Source organism: Sinohyriopsis cumingii, chromosome 7, assembly GCF_028554795.1.
Source record: "Sinohyriopsis cumingii isolate HCF-2022 chromosome 7, ASM2855479v2, whole genome shotgun sequence".
NCBI classification, from domain to species: Eukaryota; Metazoa; Mollusca; class Bivalvia; order Unionida; family Unionidae; genus Sinohyriopsis; species Sinohyriopsis cumingii.
In genome coordinates this window covers 19,013,687-19,024,607 of record NC_142967.1, presented here as the reverse complement: position 1 = coordinate 19,024,607, position 10,921 = coordinate 19,013,687, and the positions used below count along the sequence as shown (strand labels likewise).

At 34.0% G+C, this 10,921-nt stretch overlaps 1 protein-coding gene across 2 annotated transcripts in view; it reads right to left on the bottom strand.

The window, feature by feature from the left end:
* Positions 1-1,972: 1,972 nt before the first annotated feature.
* LOC149794815 (solute carrier family 75 member 1-like) overlaps positions 1,973-10,921 on the bottom strand; it is a 56,867-nt gene continuing 47,918 nt past the window's right edge. For both annotated transcript variants that reach the window (XM_089964472.1, XM_089964474.1), the window contains exons 11-13: positions 10,204-10,294; positions 9,496-9,633; positions 1,973-8,934 (exon numbers count right to left, since the gene is read on the bottom strand). In XM_089964472.1, the coding sequence (XP_089820598.1) occupies positions 8,834-8,934; positions 9,496-9,633; positions 10,204-10,294 (330 nt within the window). In that variant the 3' untranslated portion in view covers positions 1,973-8,833. The remainder of the gene's footprint in view (positions 8,935-9,495; positions 9,634-10,203; positions 10,295-10,921) is intronic.

The following is a 10,921-nucleotide window of genomic DNA, read 5'->3' as shown; positions in this document are numbered from 1 at the left end:
ATTCCATAGCGTCTTTTTGATAATTGCAATTGCAAGACTTCATGTTTCCCACATTACGATTTCAAACATTCAATGATAGAAACAGAAACACATTTACACAAGTCAACACAAAATCCAGTCCATAATCACAAAATTTCGTAGAATCAACAAAAATACCAAAATCTATTCATTCCAGGTCAAATGTTAAAGTTGTTCCAATGCACGATCATCCACAATATGACTCCAAATTTCAATTTTAACAAGACACGCCATTTTCTTTCTAAAGTTATGTCTAGCGCACGAATAAGTTCAAATTTATCTGGCCGGAGTTATGTGCCCGGTAATAATGTTGTTGTATAATGATGAATCTGCACTTGTGTATTTAGTTTGGAATACGGCATACATTCAGTTACTTTGTTTCTTGTAGTGTATTTTGTAAATACAATTAAGCATTAGGTAGAATAAGAAAATGAACATATAATAAAAAGGTTACTGCTTTTGTATGGGAAAATATGAACTCCCAAGGTCGTGCAGTATTCCATCCAAAAAACTCGTTTATATTTTCCCATACAAATGCAGTAACATATAATTACTGAATGAGCGTTCAAAATCACGAATATTTTAAAGAATTCGATGCAGGCAAACATGTTACACTGCAAATAAAGCTTACACTGGATTACTACTGGTGCTACCTGACGGTAGTAAGGGGAAGCAATGAACAAGAGTTTTTTCCCTTTATGTATACGGTATATAGACATGACAGTCTCAATTTTATTTTTTCCGGAATTGTTCGATCTGAGAGGTAGTGAATGATATAGTCGGAAATGTGTTTAATGCGCATATTCAAAATGGAAATAAATATTGCCCGCGCTTTTAAGCCCTAAAATAAAGGTCTATACTCATAACAGTGTCAGAAAAATGGTGCTGTAACATGCAAAAGTCTAATCACCAGAGCGTGTCTGTAGATAATAGTACCCTCCATGATGAATACACCTATATATGTAACAGACTCAGAGAAACTAAGGACAAAGCCTCTGCTGTCTAGGCTGACTATAGCTTGCCTATAATTCCATGCTCTACCCATGATCTTGTGTTTCACCTATAATCATATGTCTGACATAGGAGTCTGTTTTACCAATGACTATATATCTCACTTATTATCGTGTTTAACCTATGACCCCATGTCTCACCTAATATTCTATGTCTCATCTATGATCACGTCTCACCTATATCCCATGTTTACCTTTATGATCATATGTCTCACACATGATTCACAGGCTAAAGGAAAATGGCTAGCTTGAGTTCACACAATGATATAACGAGTGTAGGTATGCCTTCATGCAACAATATATGTTAAAGTATAGTTAGTTTAAACAATATTTTGCAAATACTTCTTGAAGCTTTTCTTTTTTTTTTCTAATTAGGATACAGGATGCTACAATGGTTTGTACATTTGACAAATTTTTTCCAATAAGTGTCAGATATATCTGGTTCAAATCAAACCATTGGCTTGAAGTTAAAATACAAACTTGTGCAATCATAGAAAAGCTTGAATCTGAAACTAACTTGTAAGACAAATCAGAAGGCAGATGTTGTTGTTGTTATGGGGTTTAACGCCATTTTTCAGCACACGATAGGCTATGCATGGCGTCCAGTATTAATGGTGGAGGAAGAACCAGGGAAAACCCCGGGAAGAACCACCGACCCACGAGAAGCTACTGGCAAGCTTTCTCACATACCCACATTAGCCGAATCCTAGACTCGAACCCACGCAGACAGAGGTAAGATGGCAGTGATCCGTAACGGAGAGCGTTTTAGACCACTCAGCCACTCAGAGCCCCAGAATACAGATGAAATGGGGCTGATTTATTTTCATATTTCAAAGACATTTTTGTCATTCTTTCTGAAGCATGGAATTTCAAAATGCTGAAAAATAAAATTTCCTTTGTGGAAAAAATGAGGAATAAAACAAATTATGATGCAATAACATGGCTTTTACAACAAAATTTCCTTTATTTTTCCAATAGTTTGGACAGAATATAGTATAACAATATATTTCACTAATTTAAATAAAATTCAAAGTGATTAAGAATCTACCTAATCACTTACTGTCAATTAAATCAGATGCGTAGATAACTATAAAAATAGTCCCTCAAATAAAGTGAGGCTGTAAGAGCGGAAACAAACCTCCAGGAATAAATAAGTTCATTCTTCTGTCCTTTTCTTCATTTTAACTGCTGAGTATTTAAAACATCAAATACATTCTTGGGAAACACCAACATACCAAATTTGGTAACAAAAATATTGTCTTGTGTGTTTGAGTTAATATATTCACAATATATCTGTAAATGCAGTACAAAATTCTTTGTCAATACAATCCTCTTTGTGTTATCATGGTCACATGCCAGTGCAGCTAAAAGTCCATGTCAAGATCTTTGACCTTCAAATCCATGTCAGAGTGCAGAGTTCAAATTGTTTACTGGAATGCAGCCATATACTGAATAAAGTCTGGTCGAAATCAATTAGTATATGCACATATCAGTATGTTCACAAGTTCCATGAAGATAAAATATGTAAGCAATGTTGTCTGACATGACCTGCAAGGTCCAGTGGGTCTGGTTTTCAAGTTCCGTCATAAAAGTACATCAATGTTAGTCTAGTTTTCAAACTCCTTCATAAAAATTCATGTATGTTAGTCTGGTTTTCAAACATCTTCATATCTATAAAAAATGCATATATGTTGGTCTGGTTATCAAAATCCATCATATTCATACAAAATACATATATTGGTCTGGTCTTCAAACTCCTTTATAAAAGTGTACATATGTTTGTCAGACCTGCACTCATTTTATTCAGAGCCTATTATACACTGCAGTGGTGTTTAAAGGAAAACCCACATCACCATTCATGCAATGAATATAACAAGATTTTCAAGATGGCCAGTAGTGTGTCTTGTCAGTCCGATAATCACCATTTTCATTCAGAACAAGTCGCATGTTCCTAAAGTAGTTTTGCTCAAAACCCCATGTCAATACAAGCATCTATTCAAGAGAAGTAGCCACAGCAAGGTTTAAAGGACAACCCTCAATGCCTCCATTTTGAAGGTTGGATCACCATCACTATGAACAACTTGCAGGAAAGAAGAGACCATCTGCTTGGGAAATGTGACTGCAATGAGATTTTTCACATTGTGGGAGGTCACAATGGTAACATTTTCATTTCGGACCAACTACACATAACAAGAAGTGATTTAGTGAAAACCATGTAAATGCCATGACAACTTCAAAAAGAGTAGTGATAAGAATTTCAAGATGGCCATCATGCTGGAGGTCTAATTAGCACAAATTTTCATTTAAGACCAACTAGACATTAAAAACTTATAGTAAAAAATCCATGTTGATATGACCTTCCAATACAGAGCAAAACCAGATTGTCAACATAAACACAAGATTGGCACCATTTTCATTAAGACCAAATAGACCTTGGGATCAATGTATGTATAAAGCTTCATGGCAATCTTCCCAGTAGTTTAAGAACAGCAATAAAGAAAATAAGCTAACGAAAAGAAGATGAACAAGCCATAACAAACTTTTCAGGCCTGTCGCCATAAAAGCTATAAAAAAAGAGTCCCTCATTGGAAATGATGCTCACTGAATTTCCAGGAAGTCAACATACCACCATTTCTTCATTTTAACTGTCGAGTGTTGAAATCATCGCTGATATTCTTGAGCAAGTAACACGATTTTCAAGATGGTCACTGTGGTGGCAATACTGTATGTAAGATCATAATTTTCATTTTGAACCAACCAGGCATTGTAAGAAGTCTTACAGTAAAAACCCCAATATAACTTTCCTTTTAGGAGGAGTAGCCATGGCATGATTTCCAAGATGACTGACATGGCAGTCTTACTGGATGTCATATCAGCATCATTTTCATTTAGTACAAACAAGAACATCAGAAGAAGACTTTATGTGAAAATCCTATGTTGATGCCATCTTCTGTTCTGGAGTAACAATTAAAAAAAAATTATTCAAGATGGCCACTGTGACCACTATTGGATGTCTGAGCAAGCACCACTTTCATCTAGGACCAACTAAACATGGAGATGAATGTGTGTTTAAAGTGTCATTCCAATCCTCCAAGTAATTTTGCAGAAGTACTAAGAACAAACATGTGTTAAGATATGCACAGATCACTGATGATGGAAAACAGGCCATCCCACAAGCGGTTCTGTTCTACGACCAGTAAAGCAAAAAAAAAACAACATTGTGACCATTTTGCAAAACATTTTTGTGGCCTTATCACAGAAACACAAAGCTTAAAGGTAATTACGCAAAGCCCACATATACATGTTCTAATATATTTCATTACTATTTTCCACTCACAAAAGGAAAACAAGTGTCTTTACAAGGAGTATAGGTGTATAGGTGATCTTCACCAATGCAAGGTTTTCATACATAGGCCTTAATAATGTTGTAAAGAGTAACTATAAGTTGAAAAAAGAAAAATGAAAAAACACACCAACCAACCATAGAAAATACATGTGAAAAAATAAGATTGTGAAAAAAACCACAAACTTTGCCCTTCCACTAATCAGGTGATCTTCAGGACAGACGTGTGCAATGTGATTTTTATATATGAAACAAAGAGTCACAAGAATGTAAAAATATTACATATCGATATAACTATAAACATTAACACTGAGCTGTTGTAACAGTTTCTTTGGAAGACATTCATTAAAATGTACTAATACATGCAGAACAATACTAATATTATTTGGTAGTTTAAATCTGAGACAATATTATCTGACATACATATTGTACTTTTTGTACACATCCAGTTTTGGATTCAAAGGAAAGTAATTAGTATATAGATACTTTTTACATGATAACATAACAAAAATATTACACAATCATATCATTATACCATACCATCACCTTAATACATGTATACTATATAAATGGATGAAAATAATATGATATAAAAGTTCTAAAACAAAAGTGCCATGAATGGCATCCTTTGTTTAATAATCCTCTATACAGATACCAGTAGGCACCACTGGTCTCAATGATATGGACCTTAGGTCACAAACTAAACTTACGAAGCTGAAACCATTATTTTCTTACTAGAGTTACTATGACTGTCACCTTTGCATCCCAAAATCTATTGGTTTCTTTCCTACCCAATTTTTGGACACAAAGTCTGGTCGAGGAACTTACTCCAGAACAAAAGTTATTGTGCAAAAACCTATTTTCATTCAAGTCACAATTACATTGGGCCACTCCAGTGGCCTAGTGATTAGAGTGTCCGCTTCGGATGCAGGAGGTCATGGGTTCGATCCCCAGCCCAGTCATACCAAAGACTTATAAAAATGGAAATAACATCTGCCTTGCTTGGTGCTCAGCATTAAGATGTTAGTGTTAGGACTGGTTGACCTGGTGTCAGGATAATGTGACTGGGTGGCACATCATGCTACATGCCTACGGCATGATGCCCCATTGATAGACATCACTATAAACTGCCACAATGCAAACAGCATAGCGATATGACTGCAAAATTGTTAAAGCTACGTTAAAAATCCAAATCACACACACACACATACAATTACCTTGACCTTTCACTCAATGGATCACTTCCTTAGCTTTTGTGCAATCCATCCACAAACTTTGGTCAAGGAACATGATCTAAAGCACATGTTATTAAGCACAAAAAAAGTTTTTGTCTGCATCTTGACCTTCAACTTTCTGGCTGTAAGGTCAATAGCTTCTGTCTAACCCAAAGTGTAAGCCATCCACAAACTCTGATGATGGTACATGGTCAAGGACTGCCATTTTTGTACAGAAACCATTTATAATCTTTCAGTCACAGTGCCCATAACCTTCTGCCTTTTGACTCCAAAATCAAAACCTATTTTGGAAAATTAATTCCAAAAGAATACACAGAAATTCATTGGGGATTAACTCAGCGATATCCAGTTAAACTGTTCCTAATACAATATAAACAACACAACTGCATTTGACAAATATGTGATACTTCATTTAAATCATCAGTGAAATCACATTTACATTAAATTTCTATGATAGGTTAACAATAATGGTAGCAGACTCACTGGGTCAAGCCCAAAAGTTTTCAAATTTTCTGTTACCATTTGCAAATTCATTGAAGAATGAGGCTGAAATCAAATACAAGAAATTCTGCAGGAAAATTCCAAAAATCATCTTGTGGTGGCTGAGGCATTTCAAAAGATGTGAAAATACTGGGAAGCAGTTGTACCTGAATGCATGTTTTTATTATCTATACATTTATATAAAAATATTTGTTTCAAAAAATATTTATTCCAATATTTCAAAGTATTTTTTTTAAAGTGATGAATGAGAAAGTGAAAATAGATTATGGGAACATATTTTAATATTTCTGCCATGGATATCTCATCAAAGATGATAAATTGTCATGGATGCACTTGCAATGAATCATTTATAAAAGACACTCCTTAGATGTACTCCATAAATTCACAATATAAACTATAAACACCTTACAATACCATTAACTGACAATAGGTCCAATTTAATTTACAAGTCAAATTTTACTAATAGCATCCTGTATGTGCACACATTTTTATTCAAGATGGATTTTACACAAAGCAACTTTTTTTACTCTATGCCATATGTCTATAAACTTAGGAAGATTTCGGATGGGACTTGTTTAAGGGGTAATATTAGGTAAACCAAAATGTAATCAATGATTACATAGCTAGCCTCTACAAAGCTTTCATTGGCCACCAGCAGCCAAAATAAACATCAATTATCATGCAGAAAATAATTCTGACTGAATGATATTGATCTAAAAAATGCTGGCACATGTGACAAGGTATACACAACAAAATATAAAAATTATATTCTTTTATTTTATAAAAAAGTAAAAACACTGTAACAAGTTTATAAAAACCAGAGATCAATATTTTTTATTTATATATTTCAAATCATTGTTCTTAAAACTGTTTCAGAAGCTACAATCTGTTTCAGAAGCTACAATCACTGTAAACACTCTTAAAAACCAGTTTTTACTGGGTGAATGTCACAAGCTTTTAGTAACCTCTGAGTTACCACCAACATGACCCTTTTTACATGCATAGCACATGCATCAACTGTCTTGATTAGCCACTACAGGTGAGACCTCATATATAATGCATGCAGTCCATATTTTAAACAGAAAATCATATGCATGTTTCACAGTTAACCTGTTGAGAGTAGCCTATCACAATACAGATTGTTGAATTATTATTATGACTAGTTTACCACTGAAAAAACCTATTTATGCCTACTTACAACTGCAATGACTTAAAAATGGCAATCTGTGTCTGCAAGGATGTTTATACCATTGTAAAAATATGTGGTCATGAACTAAAACAAAAACTTAAAATATGTTAATAACACAGAAGATGTTCATCCAATTGACCTTCTTTGGTTGTGGGTTTTGAGTACCAACAGAAATGCATCCAATTATCAAGTTTCATGATTCTATCATGAATAGCACCGAAGAAATGAAATTAAAATTAAAAAATCAAGAAAGTCAATGAAGCATGAAAAATAGGTCACAGAGACCTTCTTTTGCAAAGAGTGTAGTATTTTATGAAGATGACTAACCTCACCAAGTTCTTGGTCCTAGTATGCATAGAACATGCCAGAAAGTAATTTTGCCATGAACTAATCTCAAAAACTTAATAAAAGTCATTCAAAGAAGTATGTGTCTCAATACACTTCACTGCTGTAAGGGTGTGGTTTTAAAAGTAATACAAATCATTAATTATGTGCTTCCAGCTTGAGCAGTGCCTGAGAAATGAACACAAAACACAAATCTAAAAAAGGTCAGTGAGGTGTAAAATATGATCCACAAGTACCTATTTTTGCAATTAGGTCTGTAATGCTCATACTAATGAATTACCTCACCAAGTTTTATTATTTTAGAAATGACCACATGTGCATAAAAAGCGAAAACCTTATTGTCTTGCGCTAAAATCAAACAATTAATCTAAGCTGGTAAAATGAGAAATATAGGTTACATTAACCTTATATTTTACAGGTGTGATATTCTTAGAGGTGCATTTGATGATTCTAGCATGAACAGTGCTTGTAAAAGTTAAAGTGAGGTGTAAAACAAGGGTCACAGTGACCTACTTTTGTGATGATGGTGTAATACTCAAGAAGATTATCTCCTCACAAAGTTTCATTATTTTAGGTATAAAAAAATGTATACAGGGTATAAACAAACAAATGGTCAGGACCTAAATGCAAAAACGTTACCTAAGCCAGAAAAATGTGAAATGCAGGACAATGTGACCTATTTTTATAAGGAAATGGTACTAAAAAATATGTGTACAATCATCAAGCAATGATACTGCCATAAATATTGCTTAAGAAAAAAACTTAAAATGTAATCTAGTCAGTGAACACAACTTTAACTACAAATACACAAATAAGATACATGTAAATACAACGTTAGCCCCTCCCATAGGGGCAGGTGCTGTGAGACCCACTCAATTATTACTTAGGACCTAGGAAGAAAGAATGGTTGAGGTTCAATGAGACTGTACTTTGTCTTCCAGACTGGTTTATAAGAAATATTAATGATTATCTGATGTCTTCCAGACTGGTTTATAAGGAATATTAATGATTATCAGCTGTCTTCCAGACTGGTTTATAAGGAATATTAATGATTATCTGCCAACATCTTCAATGCATAGTCCTCATGGTATGTAGAACTATTCAATTTTCTTGACATGTGAATAATTGTGCAATTTTTTTATTTATAGTGGATCTCATGCCAGTACATGGACAAATATCAGTAATCTTTATTTTAATCCTGTTGACTTTTAATCTGTCTCATCAATAGGAATGGCAGGATCAGAGAAACACCTCCAGATATATAGCACACCTCGGCCCCACAGCTCCAGTAAACTGTAATAGATCAATAACATGCAAGTCAAACACTGGAAATACCCTGATGATTAAACTGAGCATAAAATTATTTGTCTTCAGGATTACAAAAAATTTCAGTTTTTGGGGGGCTTGGTTTCAATGAGTTTTAAGACAATGCCATTTTACAGCACATGATAGGCTATACACAGCACCCAATACATATGGTGGAGGAATAACCCAGGAAGACCCTGAGAAGAAAAACCAACCCACAATAAGCTACAGGCAAGCTTTCTCACATACCCATGTTAGTCTAGATGAGACTCGAACTCATGTGGACAGAAGTTACATCTGTGAATAACTTGGACATGGGAGCAGCTTACACCACTCAGCCACCCAGAGTCCACTCAATTTATTGGGGTGAAAAACTGCTCAAGATATTTTGCTACATTCTTATACCTTTTCTTTCTTGAAGCAAGAGGAAAGAAGAAAAAAACCATTAAATAATGAAATTAATAAGCTAAGTCAAAACATCATAAACTGAGGCTTTCATTCTTATTATCATTAAGGACAAAGAGAACATTCATAGTCATGTATGCTTACCAGTTGAAGCTACTATAGGTCCCAAGGCCCTAGCCAGAGCACCTAATGACCGGAATACACCCAGTATTGTCCCCTTTTGATCTTCTCCTCCATACTGTGAGATCATTGTAGTCAGACAGGGTACCACAGTTGCTGAGGCTGATTTATAATATAATTGACACAATCATTCAATAATCTCATCCTTTTGTCATGATTTGAAAAAAATATACATTATCAAATGGGACAGCTGTAGCAATAATAAATCAATTCCTGATTAATACAATATTAAACAAGATAAAAGAAATTTTTTTTCTACCAAAAGCAAAAGTACTGAAATACAATTAATCTTCATCATAAATGTTTTAAGTCTATTCTTCCTTTTATATCATAGCACAAAATTAATTTAAATAAAACAAAAAATATTTTTAGAAAAGAATATTTAAGCAGTTACTTTTGAACATTTTCTTTAAACATTATCCATTGAAATGATCGTCATACTATCACAAGGGAGGTAACAATCTTGGCTAATAATTTCTATTCAGGATTAGAGTTACTTTTCTTTACACAGTTTAACATACTTTTAGAATCGAAAAGCAAGAAGAGCTCAAGACAGAAATGTCTTATCATTATAAATACATACAAACTATTCTTACTAACAAAGACAGGACAGTATTTAATAGGCTTTGAAGAAAATGAAATTGATCCAAGCTAAATAGAACATGTACTTACCAAATGAGAAGAGAATTAATGATATGTAGATAAAAGTTGCTGTTCCTGAGAAGCCCATCAGAACAAAAGCAGGTACAAGTATCATAATGCCCTGAACAAAAACAAAAAAGTATTACTTGTCAGCTTTTCAACAAATTTATCATGCAAACCTTTGACATTTCGGGATAATGTGATGATATATAAAACTGATTTATCTATCACAGTGGGGGAAAATTCATTTAATTAGAAATATTTTGTGAAGAAACTTTTAGGTCTTCAAGCAAATCGGGAGACATGACATCATAAGCATCTTGTCAACACACAAGTATACACCCTACAGGACAAATGAGATAACAAGAATCCCTCAAAGTGACTAGTGCTCTACTGGCCAAAAAGAATTTCCAAGAATCCAAGAAAGGACCATTTTATTTTGGTAACTGCTGAATACTGAAATCATCTCTGGTATTCTGAAGACACTCCGAGGTACCAAATTATTCAAGGTATTCTTCAGATATGTCCACAGGCTGGATTACTGATAAAAATCCATTCATACTTGTATGTTATCATGTTTACAAGCCAGTACAGTTAAAATAACAAGTCAAGATCACTCACCTTAATAGTAACACCTGAGTACTATCAAACTGTTTATTGAAATGCAACTAAATAAAAACTTTTTTTATAGGCTCAAAGACATACAAAATTGTAACAATGACCTTTGACTGGAGTCCAAAGTTAATTA